Genomic DNA, 23,483 nt, shown 5'->3' with positions numbered 1-23,483 from the left:
TAAAAATCCAGGAAATATTACAAAGAACTTTTCATTATTTTATTAAGTGTTTGAGGCATTAAAAGCATTACAGGTGCTGTCAGTTCCAGTAATTACTGGTTGTATTTTTATGGTTTTTTAGTATAAATATACACATTTTGTTTGTTCTCATTTGCTTAATCTCAACATATCACCACCTGACATTACTCTTTTCCCCTCTGTGAAGCCTTTGTGGAGCTGGCTCGCTCCTACATCAACATGCTGAACAAACAAGACAATGTCTGTCTGACAGTAGCTGCTCTGGAAATGAATGAGGCCTGGATAAACAAAACATTTCTATTAGCAAAAGATAACATGGAAAATATTGTAACAGAGATGGAAGTTCACCTTCCACACAATGAAGATGCACTGTGCAAAGACTACAATGAAAAATGTGACAAAGTAATTGAGGAGTTCATGAAAAAACTGGAATATACCAGTGGCATGAATCAAAAGGAAGAAAAGAAGAAGGAGTTACAGGTAAATCTAAAAAATAAAGTTTGTCAGTAAATACTAAATACTAAATTAAAATATCAGTAGAGAATGAATACTGTACTTGATTTCATTGTTAAATAGTTCTAACTTGTTTACTTTGTTTATAAAAAGCATACACATTTGCTACATATAAATATCAGTAAGGCTGAAATGCTAATATTTTCTGAAAACCTGAATATCTCCCATCTTCCTAAATAATTTTTTAATCTAGTGAAAATAATTACACTGTTTATTGAAGAGCAATGAAAGTATAAGTGTCTAGGTTTTACATTAATAGCTCCTTCATTGCATACATGAATATTAATTAGTCAGCAGATAGGTGTGTTATATGTTCTTTGGGATAGCAAAATACTGAGCTCAAAGCACAGATGACCGATGTTAACGAGTTCCTTAAAAATCTGTATAAAAAGCCAAAATACATGGGTTTTTTTATGCAAGAATGGTGAAGGTTTGCCCTGCTTGAGTAAAACAAATTGCCTGGTTAACAACAAGACTCATTCATGCCATCAGTAGTCCAGGAAAAAAAACAGACAACCACAGAGGTATTTACTGATCTTTAGGAAGTGATGTAATAGAGAATTAGAGTACCAGAGGTGAAGGAGACATTGGTTGCTCCATTTTAAAATCAACTGTGTCACATTAAGGAACAGCAATGCATTGCAACACATTCACCAATAGTAGTTCACCAAAGTAACATTCGCCTCCTAAATTAATTTTCATCATGCCATGCTGTGTGTTGTATCACATTTCACAAAAGTTTTTCAAATTGTTTTATCATTAACAGAAAAAGAATACATAGATGCACAAGTTTGATAATAAAATAAAGGGAAAAGTGACATTATGGTTTTGTATGCCTTAGTAGATATGGTCTAGTGCAGAAAAAGGAAAGAACAAAGTGTATATCTTCATTGAAGCAGCAAACATATTGTTAATTGAAACTTTAGGAAAAGCACTTCAGGAAACCTGTAATTATTGTTTATATTCCCTTTTCTTTGCTTATTAAAACATGAATTTCCATCAAATTTTACCATTCCAGTTAGAAACTGAAAGACCAATGGCTGAATGAACTTTGTAAAAAGAATTGCATGAAAAGATTTACGAATCTAAAGGATAAATACACTAGAGGTCTTCAGAATCACAGAGACAAAGAAATATTTAATGAAACAATGAAGAGCATAAAGAAGATCAGAGAAGAATACTTCAGGTTTCACAGTAAGTTAAATTGTCGGCTCAATTTAATTGAAAACAATACTTTTAAAGTTGTTTTATCAATTGTTACAGTTTACTTCTGTTTTTTTAAGAACATTTCAGTACACAAAGAATGAGCTCCCATGGTGCTCTTAGTTTTTGACCTGACATGCTTTGTGCATTTGAGTGTTTAAACTCAGTGTTTAAACTTGTTTCCACAAGGCTGTACCTTTAAACTGTTGCTTGGTATGACTGCGGACCAGCAATTGACTTTAAGTTGTCTTGTGTCTTCCACAAATGCAGCAGAAAGTTAATTCTCTGCTCAAGGATCGTGGTATATTTATATGATACAGTATACAGTATATACAGAAGCAGCCATTCAAGGTTCACAGTACAAACCCGTACCGCACGCAACTAACCACAAGCATATGCCGCGGTAAGTGATTGGCTGTCCAAAAATACCGACAGGGGCACTCGTGGTGCATTGGTCAGTAGTGAAAAGATTTAATCATTTAATCTGCTTAGTATTGAATATTTATATGGAATTTTACCACTAAAGGGAAATTTTAGTAGCTGAGCATAAAAAGAAGAGGAACATAACGCATCTGAAGGTCATAAACGATATTAATTTAGGAACATAAACATATTACTGTATGTAAACTGTACTGTATATGGCTGTTCTTGGTATTTTAAAGAAAAAATACACACCAGTATTCCATTTCTCCCTAAACATTTTAAGCATCAAAGTCTTACAGTACATGTGGTTATTTTGAAACGTTTTTACTTGCTCCTTCTGACCATATTACTGTACATTTATATACTTCGTGAAAAATTGATCTTTTTAACCTTTGCTAATACGCTCGTTATCGAATAAACAAAAGCATACTTTTAGAATTGGATAAATAGGGAATATAAAATGGATTTGTGTATCTAAATAAATTAATAACGGTATAACTATAGTTCTATATTGATATGTGTATTGCTGTTTCAGTGGATGTCTTATGATTCGCCTTGGTGGCGTGACAGCTTAAGTGACTGATGGATAAGCATGAGGTTGGATGTTTCAATCCAGCAAACTCTGTGAGTTTTCTTTTAACAAATAAACATTTCTTTGAAAAACTAAAATAGCAAATATTATGGACACTACAGTATATTGACATTTTTTATATTGCTAAATATCACATGTTCGTACTATATGTACACAGCGGTACCACAGGTTGTAGGGCATAAATCCACATGAGCCCGAAAGCACTACATTAACGTTGTGCATTCGCCTGGCGCTGCGCGGTTTACATCTCTCTCTGCAGGAGTGCTGGCTGTGCTGAATTAAACCGGTTTCACTGTTTTTTTCAAAGTAGGATAGGACGAGTCTTCCAGCAAAAGACACTCCACCTTCCCCCACGGACACATGTTTTCTTAGTAAAACAGGTTCACAGTGCGAAGCTGTGTCAGTCTTATGTGTAAAGAAAATCGGTTTGAACACCATTGGGGCTGTTTTTAATAAGCTGCTGAGTAAAGAATAGGAATTTTCCTGCTGTCAGCAGTATTGTGTATATAGTTTTTTGTACAGGCTGTGAAAAGTTTCACAAAAAGAGGTCTTTAAAATTAGGCTGGTCAAATGATTACTTTAATTCTTAAAAAATAAATCAAAAACAAGATATAATGATGTGTTCCTACTTAGACATTGCACGACTTTAAAAGCTTAAAAAACAGGTTTCAATAGTTAATAACCACTTGATTTTTCTTCCTCGTGATCAGCTTAGAATCTCTGTTTACACTTTAAGGTTTTTACTACTTAATTAAACGTTTAAAATACACGAATTTCATAAAAACAACACACGTATCGAATAAAAAAAATATTCTGTTATCTTCCTGGTATGTAGAACAGATCAGCAGGTTTTTTTCCCCCTATCAGAGGCTCTGAAAACAGTGTTCTGCCCACTGCACTGTCAGAGGGAGAGGTAGCATTGGAAAGTAGAAAGCGCGGAGCTCAATAATGCACAATGGCTGTGAAGCACCAATTGCGTTCATAACTTAGTGTTTAAAATTAAACAACATAAATAATTTTCTTTGACTTCTAAGTCCCTTTATTATCATCAAGCACAGGTTTCTTTTTTGATACCATCGTTAGACAAAGCAGGAACTTATTGTACTTTCTAATGACATTACATGTGGAAAGATTACAGATTACAGATTTTAATCGTCTTTAATTTTGTTATACATTTTAGAAAAGTTTAATCTACGCATACACCACAAAACTATTTTCGATTGTATTTCTGAATGCTATGTATAAAAAACTTTTGAATGGCTGCATCTGTATTACAGACATTTACAACAAAGACATATCATAAAACATTTACATATATTGTTAAGTTATTACTTTAAATATATACTTTAAATTACTGTAAATATATTACTTTATTTTATATAACACCTTTACAACTGGCATCTCAAAGCAATACAGGATTCTGGCTATCAAATTCTGAACATATTGGAGATTGTTCAGTGTGGAGTTAAATAACCTAGTGAACAGGATGTGCATCTATTAATTGTATTGAAAAAAGCCTTTCTTGATTTCTCTAGTTCCTAGTTTCTCTATGTTCCCTTTAAAATAAACGATTATCCCACAATGCTGTGTACTACATGGCCGGTAGGGAAACTAAAGGGAAACTTTAGTAGCTGAGCATAAAAAGAAGAGAAGCATAAAGCGTGTGATGGTCATAAACTATATTAATTTAGGAACTGCATCAGAAATATTTTTTTAACTGCACTACATTGGGGAGAATCAGTATAGCTTACATTTATATAGAATGTATAGAAATACATTTTTCCTGCATCAAAGTTTAAGTTGTTCAGAGTGCCCTACATTATAGCCCCAGTGCTGCAAGGTAGCAATGCTAACCACTTCACCACCGTTAAAAATGGATGGATATCTTAGTTATCTTTCTAATTCACAGGTTTGCATGCATAATTTAATTTTGAGAGCCACTGAGACATCTGGTACTATTGTTGTATTTATGAAAAAAAACATACAAAAAGAATACTAACAACTGTGCCATCCTATTCCTTAGTTAATAAATTTTATTTTTATAAACAGTTAACATTTTTAGCAAAATATTTTGAATTATATTTACCCTATTTTTTCTTTAATTTTGTATTTAACTTATTTTATGATAGAAAGATTTAATGTATATTTGAACAATAAAAATATTGTATTACAAGATGTGGGGAAAAGTGTACCAATTTATTACAGTGCTAAATTTAATATTATTGATTACTAATAGTTTATGCTAACACCTAACTTTCTTAAGTAGATGTATTAAAAACAGGTGGGTAGCTGCGTCAGCATGCGTAGGCTGCAAAGGAACAAGTAATAGGTTTATTCCATGCTGAAAAAAAAGAAGAAAGAGAACACAACGTTTCGGCCGTGGAGCCTTCTTCAGGTATTAAAAACAGGTTTGCCCAGCCTAAGAGGTGGGGTCAGCTGACACTCCTCCATACACTCAAGTGAAAAATTAATAATGCTTTGGCGAATGAGAATTCTGTCTGGCATTGCCAGATTTTGAAAAAATAAAAGTATTTTAATCAAGATGGGGGCAAGGAAGTCTTATCTATGACACCCTCCCTTATAAAATTAATGTGAAACAAACAAAAACTAAAAATAAGATACAATCTACAGACATTCACAACATAGACATATCATAAAACATTTACATATATTGTTAAATTATTACTTTAAATATATACATTGAGTTACTGAAACAGCTCGTTAATAAAATGGTTGCAATTTTGTTCTTATTTGGAGGCAGGGATATTCTGACAACAATTGATTTAAAGACGATCTGTCAAAGTGCAATGAAATACAATGTTGTTGTTGTTATTGCTGTTTTTATCCTGTAAAGCGCTTTGAGAAGCCACCTTGAAAGGTGCTATATAAAGGCGCTATATAAGGGTGCTGATTCTTATGGAATGTGTTTCTTTCTTCTTTTTTTTCAGCATGGAATAAACCTATTACTTGATTCTAATGGAAGCCCGATTCCACCAGGGATTAAAAAAAAACACACACTCTCTTGTTTCAAGCACCATGTCTCTTCCCGATAAAAAGAGGAAACTTTTTACACTTTAACTCTTCAGTTCACAGCTAAATTTCACCAGAGCCACTCACTAATAGTTTATGCCAACACCTAACTTTCTTAACACACAGCGGTCCCCCCAGGTTCCAGTTAGTGCGTGATTACACATCAGTGAAAAACCAGAGGTTTAAATAAAAAGAATTAGCTCACTGATAGTTTAATGTGGAGGCTGTGAACATTTTCACAAGTCATGGTCTTCAAAGTGCATTTGTTTTGAAGGCTTTCTGTGTTTCCCTTCCAAATATATGGACAGAAGAATATTCGAGCGTGGTCAAATAAATGGCTTAAAAACAACATAGTGAAGGCTGTGAGTTATGTGAGTCAGATTAAGAATGAATAAAAGCATTTTATTAAAAACACATTCCATAAGAATCAGCGCCTTTATATAGCGCCTTTAAAGGTGGCTTCTCAAAGCGCTTTACAGGATGAAAACAACAATAACAACAACAACAACAATATTGTATTTCATTGCACATTGACAGATCGTCTTTAAATTAATTGTTGATTTAAAGTTTGACAGTAAATGTTTATATTGTAACGCATACAGCCTCCATTTCTTTATTAAATTTTTAAAAATTGTTTGCGCAGTCTAGGGGGGGGGGGGTCTGCTCTCATTGACAGCTGACACTCCTCCATACACTTAAGTGAAAAATTAATAATGCCAATGTAAACATAGTATTTACAATTTGTTGATAATAAAAATGTTAAGTTCTCTAAAGCTTTCTCAGTCAAGTACGATAGTTTACCCATGGAGCTGTGAAAGCATGCGAAGGCAGCAAAATATCAGCTAAATTTGAAGATGTGACACCGAAAATATTATTAATAACCTTTTAAATCTGAAGGGAAATCTAAACGGATCCCCACACGATCAGAGGGCAAGATGGTGATTATTCATTGTTATTAAAAAATGACTTAGATTCGAACATGTTGTGATATTTTGAAATATAAAAAAGTCAGTTAATTGTCCATAATATTGCTGTTTTATTTTTTCAAAGAAATGTTTGTTAAAAGAAAATTCATAGCACTAGCTGGATTCGAACAGCCTACCTCTCACTTAGAAGTCAGGCACTTAGACCATCACACCACTCACATGATGAGTGGAAAATTAAATCTTTTCGTTTTCAAAGAATGTGGACCAGGGTAATACTTTGAGTTTACAGCTTGTCCAAGGTCATTCATTATTAATACTATTAGTATTATCTTTGGTAAAGACTTTGATGGCGACAGCTCAAACGCTGTACATGAGAGGTTGAGCTTTATTAGCTCCAGCTTGCGGAAATTCCAGATACTATTATTTTACTTGCGGTACCATGCGGTATTATGCAAGAATATACGGTATTAATACAGTATTATACGGTAACTTGAGTTATACTGCGACAAGCGTTATAACACAGTATCGCCTGCTTGTTTTGAATGGCTGCTTCTGTAACTCCACCTGGCGGTTTTATAAGGTGATTCCGGATACTATTAACATAATCTAATTTCCAAGAGGTAAAATGCGGTATGACGTGAACTGACTTGTTATGACGCTTGTTTGATGCAACATGCCCACCGCGTTGTACCGCAGTGTACCCCGCTTATTTTGAATGGCTGTATCTGTAGGACAAAATATTTAATCTCCACATCAAAGCATGAAAAATGATGTTGGAAGGCTTTAATATTGGATAAATTGAAAGCACTGGTCAGTTGAATTTACAGATTCCCTCTTGCATTATTTTAAGATCATCTCACATTGATTGAAACACTTGTGTGTGTGTGTTTTTTTTTAAGTATGAATACTTATTCAATCAGTTATTTTCTGGTTTATATCCATAATTCATTTGGCAGGATCTGTAGAATTGGATACACTTCGATATTATAAAATATTTTGTGCAGATCAATGGCATAAAATCCCAATTAAATACTCAATGATTCCATATTGTAACCCAATAATACATAAATATATCCAACGGGAGTGAACACTTTTGATAGATAATGTATTAATTATATAAATAATGAGGCAGCAGCAGAGTGAATTCTGAGGTTTACAGACATATTTGGGCCATTATTTTGAAGAAATGACTTCCATCACCACCATCAGAATGACAGTGACCCGAAACACACCATCCCAGCAAACCTCGAGTTATCTCAGACAGTCCAAGTCAAATCCAATTGAGCAGCATTTAATATAATGGGGGGGGGAATAGAAAGAATGGACAAAACTATCCTGTTTTGCTCATTAAAACATCTTATTAAAGCATCTCAAGTGATTACGTTTTTAACTTAAAGTGGATGTGTCTCGGTACTTATGGTGACTTGAAATCAATGGAACACAAAGTAAGTTGTTGTTATAATCTGATCAAACGTATGCATAACTTACCCAGAAATAACATATGGATGATATACCAGGAATAAAATAACTCCCCAGAGTTATGCAAGATTTACATAAATCCAACATTATGTAAAATCCTGACCTGGGCGAAATAAAGACTTATTAAATATGAATTTTCTTTTAGCTTTATTTACACATTTTAACAGACAGCCTCCAAGTAAAAACTAAATGCTCCTACCTTCTGAAAGTACAAACTGAAAACCTTGAAAAATGGGCTGAATTATTCTAATTATTTCCATAATCTTAGATGTAGAAGTCAGACATGTTGGTCTGTAATCACACTTGGGTCAGTTTCTTCACTCTTCTTGTGGCTGGGCTCTATACTGGCAGTGAGCCTGACTGGAGCAGCTGTTGGCTCATCAGAACCCCTTCACTGCAGAACATTATTGTGCTCTTCTGCCATGCCTTCCTGATTTTCTTGTTGAATAACCTCATGCCTTACAGGAGAGTCAGGGCAAGCTATAGGATCACCTTATATTCTGCATTTTATTGAATACTCTGGTGAGATTCTGCCTTGTTAGAGTATTCATTAATTTTAATTGATTAAAAAAACAATATAATCATCTCTTACAGGTGGTTAGTAATTTTTAAGTTAAAAAAAAGTTTCCTTAACTCAGTATATCTTGAGGAGAAGGGGACACAGAATCTCAGTCTGGTTACCCAAAAAAAAAATTGTTCAAATATTTAGTTTGTTAGTTTACAGTTTTCTTTCCTACTGATGGCAGAGCTGAAATCCGATGGAAGTAGATCCCAGACACAGTCCAATGTTCTAAGCAAGCCTTCCTTCAAGCCAATTGAAAACCAGTTCAAGAGGCTTACACATTAAGCACTAATACCTTCAACACTGTGCTATGGTTAACCTGTTCTAGAGAATTACCTTTATCAGTTCATGTGATATGAATGTCATGAATGTGAACTCAACAATCTCTCCTTTCTGGTGTGAGATAATAGCAATTTATTTAGGTTCTAGGACTCACAGAATACAAAGAGATTTCACTTCTGACAGCTTAGTCTTTCCTGTTGTACATGCAAAGATGTTCTTTCTATCCAAGATCCAAAACTGTATGAGATGTATCCGATTTGTTTGACTTTTAGTGCTGTCCTAAAATTATACAATCATTATTTTCATTTGAACTAACCTTTCATTTTTTTAATAATCCTGTCCTGTTGTATATTGAATCGACAAAACACTGTGATTAATGAATACAAAGTTTTGCTATTTTTTACTGGTGCTTGTACTGTATTACAGGGGTTGTCATGCATTAAGATTCCAAAACAAAAAAATTTAAAATTTCTGAAATTCTCACTGAACTTAATGAACATAAAAGGTATCAGTCATTCACTTGAGAACTATACATGTGTTTATAAAGACACATTTTCTAAAGATTGTGTACATCTTTAAACATTGATATTCACAGGCTAAGTTTTTTTTTTTAATGTGCTTTATGCTGTTGGAGTAAAGCACTTAAAATGTTTTCATTTAGGGTCTGATGATATAAGCAAGACTGTGTTTTCTGAACTTGGCACCCTTCACCTGGACCCTTTGCTTAAAGACTCCTTGAAGGTAAATGTCATGAAATTAAAAACTTCTTATTGAATTGTTTGGTCCACCGGTTTACTGAAAGACCTATTACAGAATAGTGGTACTATTGATACAGATGCAGCCATTCAAAATGGCGGTACAAACCCGCGGTACGGTAATCTACCCACAAGCCACCGCAGGGCACCGTAGGGCACCACGGTAAGTGATTGGTTGGCCAAAATGACCGACAGGGGCACTCGTGGTGCATTGGTTGGTAGTGAAAAGATAAAGATCATTTAATGTCTTTACTGTGCACATTTTTATCAGCTTAGTTTTGAATATTTATATGGAATTTTACCACTAAAGGGAAATTTTAGTAGCTGAGCACAAGAAGAAGAGGAGCATTACGCATCTGAAGGTCATAAACGATATTAATTTAGGAACATAAACTTAACTGTATGTACGTAAACTGTACTGTGTATGGCTGGTCTTGGTAGTTTAAAGAAAAAATACACACCAGTCTTCCATTTCTCCCTAAACATTTTAAGCATGAAAGTTTTATGAAACGGTACCCAAATATGCGATTGCTGTATAGGATGAATTTTAATCTTAAAAAATTATTTAACACGAAAATTAAGCTGTTTACATCTTCCGCCTGAGAACAGTCACCCGTTACTACCCAACGCAGAAACACAGCCACTAACTAGCAAAGAGAGGACATTAGCTAGCCAATATGATAAAGAAATAAATGATTATTTTGTTTATTTCTTTTGCACATTTATTTGAACATTTCCATCGATTGTACTAGCACTTGGAAACTGTCCAATCCCTAGTTCATCAGGCATTTTCTTTTACGCTGCGGGCATTCTCCCGGTCTGGTGCCGGTCTGTGTCTTCTAGGATATAATGCCAGGGAACTCTTGTTTTTATGTCCACTATAACAGACAATCTCCTTTGCTTTAACTGAGCGTCTAACCCCTCTGATTGGAGAAAAAAGATGTGCTGGTTTGCTATACATACTGTACCAGAAAGATGATTTCTTTCTATTCGAAACGTGTATTTTAAAAGTTTAAGAAGTAAAAACTTTACAGCGTACACAGATTTCTAAACTGATCAGGATCGTTATCTTTATTTTATCCATAATAATGTTCACCGCTCTGTCCAGCAAATTAGTAATAAACTTTATTTTATATAGCGTTTTAAACGAATAAGTAATTAGATTGCTCATAAACCTAATCACTTTTTCTACATAAACACAGCGTAATTGCTCTCTGAAAATGCTTTTTCTTTTTATTAAGGCTCAGATTTCAACTATAGATCGTATTATTATAAACTTTCTTGGAAAAATGTATTTTATGTAAACCATGTTTGCTATTAATTCATTTAGGGCTAGAATATGTTCATTGTCTTCCAATTGAGTCGAGTTGACATTAGAAGCTTGCCACGCCCGGACTGTTACACCAACTCATTAGCATGTTAAAGCGATTTCATTGAGGAGCCTAGCTTTCTTAACTAGTAAGTACTGTACTTCCTTGGTTTTGGAGGGGGAGGTGTCTTTCGCTGGAAATCCCGCCCCCTTCTACTTTGAAAATACCTGTGAAACCGGTTTAATTCGTCACAGCCAGCACTCCCGCAGAGAGGGGGGTTGTACTCGTTAATGTCTTAGCCGGAACACATCATTATATCTCATTTTGTATTTCTATAAAAAAATCGTTTGCCCAGCCTAACACTATTATTGTTATTGTTTTTATCCTGTAAAGCGCTTTGAGGAGCACAGCTTTCTCACCACTTAGATTACTTTTTGATACCAACCTTACACAAAGCAGAAACTTCTTGTATTTTCCGATGACATACAAGTGAAAAGATTACAGATTTTAATCGTCTTTTTTCTGAACCAGGGAAAATCTGATCATGTTTCTCTATAACAATAATAAAAAACTTTATTTTACATATCACCTTTAAAAGTGGCATCTCAAAGCAATACAGTAGATGTAAACCACAGATTACAGAGTAAATACCCAGACAAATACAAATGCGTTTTTAATAAAATGCTTTTATTCATTCAGCAGAGAGAGAGAGAGAGAGAGCGTAAAACCTGGGTGTAACAGCTGTTCTTTTTCTGATCACTCGCTCTCTGGATAAACGTCTCACCTGTCCTGTTCTTTGTTTTCCTAATTTGCTGATTATGCCTTCTGCGATCCACTCCTGCCCTCACACCTAAAGAAGACTATATTAAATTTCTTTGCGCGGTCCATTGTGCAATTAACCCTTGTATGTGCTGTCCTTAAGGTGATATCATATAAAGGTGATATGTAAAATAATGTTTTTTATAATTGTTATAGAGAAACATGATCAGATTTTCCCCGGTTCAGAAAAAAAGATCTAAAGTATACTAGTTTGTCACTAGTATACTTTTAATACAGTCTTTGCTGTGCTCTAGAGGATCCTTGTGAAATTTCGAGCTCTGGTTGAATGATAAGTGTCGCAGTTTAAATAATTTTCGTAGTTGGAAATTATGAAACGCTCTGTTAAAAGCAAGGGAGTTTTTGTGTCCGTTACAGTAAAAGAAAATGCCTGAAAGAGTAGGGCTTGGACAGATTCCAAGTCCATTTTTGCAATTTACGTTGCATTGTGCATTGTGCTGCTGTAATACAGTTTAAAATAATTAAAACTCTAAACTGTATCAGCTTTATTTCTGGGTTGCAGTTTTAAAAAGTCAAAAACCGCACTCAAAATGCAATTTAGAGCTTTCTGGCAAGAGGAGACACCCAAATTAATAATGTAACATGCCACTGTTTGTGTATGAACAAGGTTATATTACTATTTCCTTAGATACGCGATTAAAAAAAATTAAAAAAATTTGAATCCCCGGCGGAACACATTCCATAAGAATCAGCGCTTTTATATATCGCCTTTAAAGGTGGCTTCTCAAAATGCCTTACAGGATAAAAATAGCAATAACAGCAACAACAACAATATTGTATTTCATTGCATTTTGAAAACCAAGTAATAACTTAACTATATGTGCAAACGTTTTATGATATGTCGCTGTTGTGAATGTCTGTGGAGTGTATCTTATTTGCTTGTCTGTCCTGGGTCTCTCGCTCACCCTCCCCCCTCTCTCCCTCAGTTCAATTCAATTCAAGGTGCTTTATTAGCATGACAGATGGATACAATCAGTGTTGGTTATTTACTTTGCTTTGAGATGCCACTTTTAAAGGTGATATATAAAATCAAGGCTTTAACTTTCTTTAACTCCGCAAGTCTGAGTTCTCATGTCTGTCCTATCCGAATTTGAAAGTATTACAATATGTATCTTTATAGCAGGTGGTGTACAGCTTTTTAGTATAGATTACACTTTTCTAAAATGTATTTAAAAAATAAGAACGATTACAATGTAATCTTTCCATGTTTAATCCCAAGATCTCAAGAAAAATAAATCTAAACGGGGAGAAAGCTATGCTGAAAGTTTATTAAGATACTTAGAAGACAAAGATATCAATTTATGTTGCATTTGTCTGATTGTGAATCAAAAAACACATATATTTAAACCCACGTTTGCGATTTAAATCAAAACGCGATTTAAATCAATATTGTAACCTAGGCGTTTATATTGTAACGCCTAGGTGACTATTCATTGTTATTAAAATGACTTAAATTCGATCATGTTGTGATATTTAGAAATATAAATTTGTTTGGTGCGAGTGAGGTCTTATTTAATCTCTGACGCAGGGAAACGTTTCATTTTTTCAAAGAAATGTTTGTTGAAGGATATTCATGGCTCCAGTGGGATTTGATCACCGACCATATGACAGGGGAGTCAGGAACCTAACCAACTGCGCCACCGGCAAGGTCACATGCAGAGTGCTGAAAAAGCACTACAGAAACATTATCAACAGACAATGTACAGCATGTATTATTCTTGTGTTGCGGTACATGAATATAATTATATCGTTATTAATTTCTTGAGATACGCGATTCCATATTATATTCCCTTTTAATCAAATTCTGAAAGTATGCTTGTTGACTCTGGTATCACGTTAGTTAAAGACTTCGATGCTTAAAATGTTTAGGGAGAAATGGAATACTGGTGTGTATTTTTTCTTTAAAGTACCAAGACCAGCCATATACTGTATGTTTATGTTCCAAAATTAATATCGTTTATGGCCTTCACACGTGTTACAGTATGCTCCTATTCTTTTTATGCTCAGCTACTAAGATTTCCCTTCAGTGGTAAAATTCCATATAAATATTCAATACTAAAACGGACACCGTAAAGACGTTTACTGTAAATCTTTCTACGACAGACCAACGGACCACGAGTGCCCCTGTCGGTCAACCAATCACGTACCGCGGTACCGCGCGTCATCGTGCGTCACAATGCGCAATTACCTCCAGTACGTGTCTGTACCGCGCACTTTGAATGGCTGCATCTGTATGTTTTCTTTAAAGTACCGAGACCAGCCATATACTGTATGTTTAAGTTCCAAAATTAAAATCGTTTATGGCCTTCACACGCATTACAGTATGCTCCTATTCTTTTTATGCTCAGGTACTAAGATTTCCTTTAAGTGGTAAAATTCCATATAAATATTCAATACTTAAACGGGCACAGTAAAGACATTAAATATACATATACATACTGTATACAGTACAGTTTGCATATGGTAATATGTTTATGTTCCTAAATCAATCTCTTTTATGAGCATGTGAAAGGCATGGTGAATCGATTCTCAAAAATTACTGTACTTTGCATGATTGGAAACGCGTGATTGCGTGATTGCGAAATGCTGTGGTATTACTTTTACAAAGACGGACAATGAAAAAAAGAATGTGGACCAGGGCAATACTTTGAGTTTACAGCTTGTCCAAGGTCATTTATTATTAATACTATTAGTAATATCTTCGTTAAAGACTTTGATGGCGACAGCTCAAACATGAGAGGTTGGGCTTTATTAGCTCCACCTTGCGGAAATTCCGGATACTATTATTTTGCTAGCGGTATTTACCGGTAACTTGCGGTAGACTGCGTACAGCATACTGGAAAATAATGCGGTATCGCCCGCGCATTTTGAATGGCTGCATCTGTAATGCTCATTTAATAATGATTGTCAAGAATTGTCAAGTTCTCCAACAAATCTGTGTTCTAATTTTAAAATATTGTAGCGTTTACAGGTTCTTTTCAGAACAAGGACGAGTGGAGACGCAATTAACAAACAAGCATTAGCTTTATTTGTTTTTAACCACACAAAACGAAACACAGGATCTACACACACATGAGGAGACTGACAGAACACGTACACATATTTAGGGTGGTAATTACCTAACAACACACTACACTTTTACAGGACTACACAGGGCACTAGAATTACTACGACATTATTTACACAGGTAGGGTCAGCCGCTGGTCATCGTGCTGACCCTCAGACTCTCCCCGGCTACCACTCCCAGCATGCCCCGCGGTACTACGAGCGCCTAGGGGCGCTTCCTCCTCACCACCAGGCGAGGGCGTTACAATATTTTTGCTAAGGATACAACGGGTGTATAAATGAATTCTCCCAACAGCCAGTTAAAGAAAAATTCCACACGTGAAGATGGTTTTCTTGGACATTGACTTAGGTACTTATTTGTTTACTTGTTGTAGTTGCACACGAGTAAAACACGAAGATTTCCTGCAACATTCAAGAGGGTTTGTGAAGAAATCCCTTCAATTTTTAGCGGAGATTATGTTTACATCATCACAATCTGAAGCGCGTCCCTGAGTGAGTTTGACCCACCAGCCCTTTGTTTAACAGCTGCACAGGGACACATTCCCATTGCTTTTCACAAATCACTGGCATTTTTTTGCAGCATTTCTTCTGTCCTGAGAAGCAAGATTTGTATTTTATCTTTCAGAAGTTGTATGAATTTCTTGAAGTTCAGAAACAACTTGTTCCAGAAAAGAAATGAACACTTGCTTCAAAGTAAATCAAGACGTATGTGTCTCTCGCTGTGTGTGCTCTTATCTGTCCATCTCTCTCTCCTCTTCTCTCTGGCAGTCTGTGCAGAGTATCTGAAGAGGATGTAACACCACTTGGAAAAGAAGAAAAATTCTCAGGCAGAATAAAAAATCATTATTCTCTTCTCAGTCAGATTCACAGCTCTCACAGACCGTCTTATAAATTTACAATTAGATGAAGTCATGTAACAGTTTTACAGATAATTTAAATAATCAGACAGCAGTTTTGGCAGTGGATACATCTCCACATGGGGGAACGAAACTGAAATATATGTGCTCACTGTAAAGTAGGAAGAGGTGGTCAGACAAGCAAAACAACTTTGCAGATAATGTGAAGTGACATTGTTTTGTGTCAATCAGCTCACGGATTTCGCTTCATGTGCCTTAAGCTGTGCAATTTGTATGGTTGTTGAATGAGATTGGTTTCTTCACAAGCCCAGTCAATTGCCAGCGGAGAGCTTGCCGACGCACACCTTCATGAAGAGTCTCTTTAAGATTTCATTGTCAAGTCGCCTCCTTTGCATACAATAGTAGCACCGACACTAAGAGAAAGGATGAGAAATGGCGTTTATCAAGGGATTGCAGTGTTTGTTTGACTGAGGATCCTTGTGTGCTGAACTGGCCTCTGGAGAAGTGTAGTGCAGTAAAACAGAAGGTTTGTGTCACTCAAGATTGTAACAGAACAGAACAATACAATTACAATACTTTTATGAGAGTAAATATTACTGGTGCATCACAGTTCTTATAATGGTGAAAACAGGAGCACCTTCTCTACATTTTTGACTGAAGTATTTAAACGGAAAGAAATACTATCACTATGCAATTCATAAATGCAATTGAGCTCCTCTAAATGTTCTAATCTGATGAAACAATGTATAGAATAAGGTGACAAGATGAATTCATTCAAATGCACAAGATTAATTTTAAGCAACAAAAAAAGTGCTCAGAAATATTTTACAAGAATGAAACCTTACATTCACCTAAATAAACATTCACCCTCTACATTAGCAGAGGACAGTAGGACAGAAGGTTAGTGTCACTGGACACTGCGTCAGAAAGGCTGATCTCTTCTCCCTCATTATGGAGGCTTGCCCACTCATGATGAACTGTCCTCCAGCGATACTCAGCTGCCATCATCGACTCAGACATGACGTTCATGTACATATTATACCTTAATATGGCATTGCGTTACAATAATTTGATCAAAACAACTGGTGAAAAAATAATAATCAAATATTTCTTTCCTTCTTTTAGTAGATAAAGACTTTGTCCAAAAAAGAAGCATTTATACCTTTCCTCTCCTACCAGCCCTTACAAGTCACCCAGTTTTTAATTTAGAGCTGGATTAAAGCTCTAGTCTCTTTGGGGGTGTGAGTTGGAATCCCACTGCTGCCAAATATCTCCAACTATCTCAGTGTTAAGAAGCAAAAAACACACATTTGCTGCAGAAGTAACAGGAGAATTTGTGCCATTCAGCCTTATAGCGTGATATCATTTTCTCATGCTCATTTTTAGATGCTTGTGATCGAATCTATGATTCTTATGAGTGTGCCCTCCATAAAGGTAGCACAGATATAACGTGCCAAGTTTTCAGAGAATCGCATTAAATACAGGTCAGAAGAAGGCGACAAAGTGTCCACTAGGCAGTTCAGCGATTTCAACGGTGTTCTCTGTTGTTTAGGTCCAGAATGACACCCGTTACAACCAGGAAACACACTGTGTCAGGCATCAAAAAGACTTCCCAAAACCCTGATCCTCTCCACGATCCGGTGATGGCATCCAGACATTTCCTGCAACAAAGCCAGGATACGGTCTTCAACAACATGAGTGAAAGGCTAATTCCCAACCTTTGCAATCCTTTGCAAAGAAGGACCGCATGTGCTCAGTGTTAAATGCACTGTTCATTATTATTATTAATAATAATAATAATCTTTACATTATATAGTGCCTTTAAAGGTGGCTTTTCAAAGTGCTTTACAGAATGAAACCAATAAAGTTAAAAAAATACACAAGATAAGCAGGATGAGAATACACAGTTAGAGGAGACAATAGATGGTGGTATTAAATACAGTAGGAACAGAGGGGTAAAGAATAGTTCATTAAAGGCTCTTCTAAAGAAGATGGTTTTGAGTCTGGATTTGAAGGAGTTTAGAGAAGGTGACTCTCTGATATCCTTGGGGATAAAGATCCAGAGCTTTGGGGCAAAACAGGAGAAGGCCCTGTCACCCATAGAGTGTAGATGGACTGGGGGACAGATAGGAGACCAGAATTAGAAGAGCGAAGGTTGTGAGGTGGGGAGTAGGGCGATAACCCAGACAGGTACTGAGGTGCCAAGCCATGGAGAGCCTTATAGGTGAGCGTGAGGATTTTGAAGTTGACAGGAAGCCAGTGCAAGGACTCCAGGACAGGAGTAATGTGATCACAGTCCAGTGCTAATTTCTTTCTTGTGGCTGCTGGTTCATTTTCAACTGTGGACTCCTAAGAAGTCCTTTATTTGACTTGATCAACACTAATCCCTAGAGGATTTTGAAAGGTTGAATCAAAATGATACATGACTCTGGTGGGACTCGAACCCACAACCTTTGAATGACTTCATTCTATCAAAGCCTAGAAGTCCAATGCGCTCTCCATTGCGCCACAGAGCCAACTGATATGTAGCCCTATAAAACAGCTACAGAAAGCTGTAACTCATGCTTCTCCCGTTGTCTTTAAATTAAGCTCCATAATATTGACAATGAATGGCCTGTTGTCTACGAATAGATACCGCTGGGATTTGCACCCAGGGTCTCCTGGTTTTTAGTGAGGCGTCTTAACCAGCTAAGCCACGGTGCCAAACCTGCTAAATGTTATCCACAACTTCAAACACCTGTGAGAAATGGGCAACTGCAGTGTTACGCCTGCTGGCTCAACAGATAATCCTTTTCGAAGTTTAAGGAGAGGATTTCTTTGTCAATTCAATTAAACATTTTTGAAATGCTGAACGATTGATGTGTTTCACGCGCAGAAATATTTTATCGTTACGTACTTTTTCTGTGCAGTTAGTTCTCCTTCAACTCCGCCCAACAACAGAGGTCATTTTTAATACAGGAGTAAAGGCACATTGCACATCTGCAAAACATCACGTACAGGTTTAGGGAGAGCGACATCAGTGATTGGAAGGTTGGAAGTTTCGGGTCACTTTTTTATTATAGATTCAAGCAGCCCTGAATACCTTTTCGAGAAACATTTCAGAATCCCAGTCACGTCCAGTATGATTGCTACACAGGTCTACAGTATACAATCAGAATACTGTTTGTGCATTATATAAAACACCCCGCCCAAAGCATTTCTAAAACAGGAATTACATGTTTCTGAATGCGCCCTCCTTTGTAAATAAAATAAAAGGTCTGAAGCCTGCTCCAAAGAAGCACTATATTCAGAGCTGACAAAGATGTGATAAGAAACATCTCGGAAAACGAAGATGCAGTCATTTCCACGCGTCGCACAACAAGAGCTGAACCCACCCGACGTTCTCCAAAAGAGTAAGGTGTTGGGAGTGTGGCTGGGTGGTCTAAGTGCTGGGTTTGTGCTCCATTTTCTTCGCTGTGTTAGGTTTGAATCTTGCCGCTGCTAAGTGTTGGTGGGTTAAGACCTTCCTTCTATTGCGACTTTAATGGGTAAAAGCTTTGCTTGACAGTCTGTCGAGAGACTGAACTAGGTGTTTCAAGATAGTCTTTGTCAGCTTAACATCAAGGCATAAAAAAGCCTCATTTTGTGTTCCCAACAGCAATGCTCTTTGGTCCCTTCAGCATTATGCAGGGAACAACATCTGCCGTGATCACTTTTGAGTCAGTGTGAATCGTAGTGTGCCGCAATTGTTTTTAAAATTGGTTCTGTAGGCATGGTGCATTTGTCTGTGAAACTTGAATGCTGTGCTTTTTTCACGCAGAATCATCGGCAGGAGCAAAGCTTATTCAATCTTTGCGCACAGCGCTCCATCAGAAATACTTTGTCCAAGTTTTGAAGAGATTGTGGGATTCTCTGCACACGTTCACATCGCGTACCTCAGACAAAACCACCATTCGATGGGAAATTGATTCTGCTTCTTGCAGTTGTTCCTGTAGTTGCAGTAGTTACAAAGTTGCACTTTCCTCCATCTTCTGCTATAGTATTCACTGGGTCAGCTTCATCAATTGGCTCAGAAAGGTCAACTGTGCTTCGGAAAAAATCAGCAGCAGTGTCGTTATTTTGTCGGTGAGTATGGCTGTCTTTTAAAGCACATGAAAAACACGAGTTTGTGGATTTCTTCAAATAGCAACGAATTCAGAGGGTCTTTTATCGACGCTGCTATAGTAGAGAAGTGACATAATCACAAACGCAACCATTTGTGCTGGCTGTTTCACTAAGTATTAAGCTTTTTCAACTATCACATGATTTTAACTAATTTAACATCATCTCCAGGAGAGCACCTCACACTGCTCACTGAGCTGATGTACAGTATGTGCCCATTTCTCAAAAATTAAATATCATCTGAACTGATTTTTTCTATTTTAAATGCTTTCCTACTCTTTTAATATTTCAGTTAAATCTTGAAGTACTTTCCATTGATATTAATCCTAGTCCCGATGAACGATTCTGGGACATGGTGTACCTTGAATACAGGAATTACATGTTTCTGAATGCTAGTCCCGATGAACGATTCTGGGACATGGTGTACCTTGAATACAGGAATTACATGTTTCTGAATGCGCCCTCCTTTATAAATAAAATAAAAGGTCTGAAGCCTGCTCCAAAGAAGCACTATATTCAGAGCTGACAAAGATGTGATAAGAAACATCTCGGAAAACGAAGATGCAGTCATTTCCACGCGTCGCACAACAAGAGCTGAACCCACCCGACGTTCTCCAAAAGAGTAAGGTGTTGGGAGTGAATAATGTTCTTATGGGTTTCAGTTTGGAAAAGTGCGCTCTCCAGAAGCTACCGAAACCTCTAATGGTCGCACAAAGCTTAATGCAATAGCAACGTTTAGGGTTGAAAAAGAATATTACTTGCTATGAATACGAACACTGTTACAGGAGGCGTGTAAGGACTATTTTAGCTCAGATCATCAATTTATATTACATTTCTACTCCATTAATATCGCTATTGAGTGCTAAAGGTAGGTCCTGGCAATACTTCTTGAGATCTTCTTTAGAAAAATTAAAAAAATATATATTTCCAGTACTAAACAAAAAGTAAAAAATACCGATTACGTGCAACTAATAAAATCTCTCTTCCAGGGACGTTGTACAGTAGCTACATGCAAATTACAATGGAAAACTTTATCAGCTTTAAAAGTTTATTTTGCATTTATAAGACGATCAGCATGACACTCAAAACATACCTGTATTCAGTAAGCGGTGAGTCTGCTGGCTGAGCAAGTTGCCTCCTCTACACACAATAGCAGCCCCGACGCTAAGATAAATGAAGAGAAATTGCTTTTATTGGGCACTTTTCATATCTGATGAGCTTGACATCTCCCAAGGGCGATGGAGTTTTTTTGCGACACTGCTTTTCCCTTTTTTCTTCTTTCTGTACTCTGATGGAAAAAAAAATGAGAAATCATGTAAGGGAAAAATGTATTTTTTTTCATGGAGAAAACGTGCACCAGGAAATGTTTTGTTTTGAAGAAGTGATTTAACATGATACATGACCTAATTTACTGGAGTAAATGCTCACACTGCAAGGTCTGCTTTACTACAAGAGAGAAGTAGAGTGAAAGATGTCATAATTTCATTGCGTTGTTGAAGAAAACATCTTTTTCTTTGAATTCTAAATCAATCAGAATTTCAAAGTGACACACAAACCCTTTGTCTGTATTAAAGAGATGATATTTTAAAACTGATAAAAATGTAGAAAACACGTTTCTCACTTAGAAATTTTAGATGGGATGGTGTATTACTAGTTGCAGCGCTGAACTCACCATGGTGCAATTCAGTTACATGATTGGCCAGTGGTTTAATGGATAACGTGTCTGATTTTGCATCATGAGATTGTAGGTTCGACTTCTACCGGGTTCGTGTGATTTTAAATCAGGCTACTCAGAAATTGATGTCCATTATGTGAATGAACCGCACCTGAAAGCAAACGTTGGTCGGGTTTCCTTCTTTCCAGCATGAAATAGCAAATCGTTACAAAAAGCACCAGCTAATGTCCAGTAGCGTTAGTCATTTTAATTAACATAAATATACTGTAAGGTCTTGGTACATGGGATTGGATTTCATCCACAATTTAAAAAAGGGCAAATTATATTTACAGGCTTCAGACACTTTTACAATACAAAAGTGACCTAAAACTCTGTAACTTTCAAGTTAGTTTGAACCTGTAATGAAAAAGGGGCCTGAAACTTCCATTCTGTGATGTAACTGTCTCTAAAGTCAGACGTGATGTTTCAGGGATGTGCAGTGTGCCCTTTCTCTTGTCGTGTTCAAAATGACTTGCTGTGTAATTTCCTGAATGCGTGTTCTGTACTGCTCTGTTATTTCATTTAGATTATCTATGTGGTGTACAGATAAAACAGGACTGCATGGTGTAATTTCTGGGTTCAGCACCAGCTGAAACTGAACATAACTCAGCCGCTCTCAACATGATTTGAACACACAACTTTCTGATGGGGTATCAGATGCACTACCGTTGCACCACGAGGTCATTCCCCATAAGTGCTTTTAATTCCCCCAAGGAGAAAAATCAGTGTCCCTGAAAAATATTTTTTTTTCATTCTCTCCTGTGAGAAGCACCGCTCTTCTAACGAGGGTCTCTTCTTCCCAGACCACAGATTATTCTTCCTGTCCGGCTCTCATACAGAGAGCAGACACACCGTCTCCACTAATGTGTTTACTACATCTATACTGTAGATCTGACCCCCTACAGCCCTGATATTCCTTACAGTGTGTACACAATGCACTTTATACACAAAGTAAGTGTTTTTGTAACTCTAGGACGTTTTGTGAAAATGTTACTGGCATGCCAAAATCGCCCCCTCAACTGAACAGTCCCACCCCCCTCAGTTTTGGATAAAAGGCTTGGATAAAAAGTTTTTGAACACTTTCACTTACTTAACTTGCGCCATAAAAAATAGTTGTACTTTGTCAATGGTCAGATAACTACACTAACCCCGAATTCACAGTTACTACATCGGACTGTTTGATGTGCAGGAGGGCTATCCGTCCAGGAACAGCATGTTACATAGTGTCTGTGTTTTGGGGTGTCAACATTATTACGACCTTATTTGCTCAGGTGGACCAATGGCTTGCAGTAGTTTATCCTTAAACTTACAATTGTTATATAACTAGGACTGTTGTACTTTCTGTTGGTTTTACAATGATTTCTTAATGATTCAGAACCTCGTTACTGTTGATGTTGTTGCAAAAATGAACACATATGGTTGATGCTCCAGGCAAAAATAATCATGTGAGTTCTGATGAACGTGGAACTGTTCTTCATCGCTAAATACCAGATTGCTTGTCGTTATCTTCTGACATGAAATACTAATCAGTGGCATGCTTGCGAGAATTCACTTGGATGGTTGCAATGGCTCCGTTTAAACCAAAATATCACTGCCCCCCTCAGGATTTCAGACCCCCCCCGCTACAGATCATTCCCCTGGCGCCAGTCCTGGGTATAATGATGAACATAGCTGGCTTGCAAGCAGTGAATCTGGGTGTGATTCCCACCTAATCAATCGACAAACCTTTTCCAATGAATCTTCGATCAATTTAAAAAAGTCTTGAAGCTGGTAGGC

At 36.6% G+C, this 23,483-nt stretch overlaps 1 protein-coding gene and 1 non-coding gene across 2 annotated transcripts in view; one reads left to right on the top strand and one right to left on the bottom strand.

Moving 5' to 3' along the window:
• The window catches only part of LOC148826019 (guanylate-binding protein 5-like), a 78,837-nt gene that overhangs the window by 4,086 nt on the left and 51,268 nt on the right, over positions 1–23,483 (top strand). The window contains exons 4-6 of the mRNA XM_088926353.1: positions 206–498; positions 1,554–1,725; positions 9,690–9,769. Of these exons, the coding sequence (XP_088782479.1) occupies positions 206–498; positions 1,554–1,725; positions 9,690–9,769 (545 nt within the window). The remainder of the gene's footprint in view (positions 1–205; positions 499–1,553; positions 1,726–9,689; positions 9,770–23,483) is intronic.
• trnar-ucu (transfer RNA arginine (anticodon UCU)) lies at positions 18,277–18,369 on the bottom strand. Its single transcript has 2 exons — positions 18,333–18,369; positions 18,277–18,312 (listed from the first exon to the last, which is right to left on the bottom strand). It is a non-coding gene; the product is annotated as a tRNA-Arg (tRNA).

The sequence above is a fragment of the Atractosteus spatula genome, chromosome 10, assembly GCF_055471065.1.
Source record: "Atractosteus spatula isolate fAtrSpa1 chromosome 10, fAtrSpa1.hap1, whole genome shotgun sequence".
Classification (NCBI taxonomy): Eukaryota; Metazoa; Chordata; class Actinopteri; order Semionotiformes; family Lepisosteidae; genus Atractosteus; species Atractosteus spatula.
Note: the sequence above shows the minus strand (reverse complement) of the source record. Positions and strands in the feature narration are given on the sequence as shown.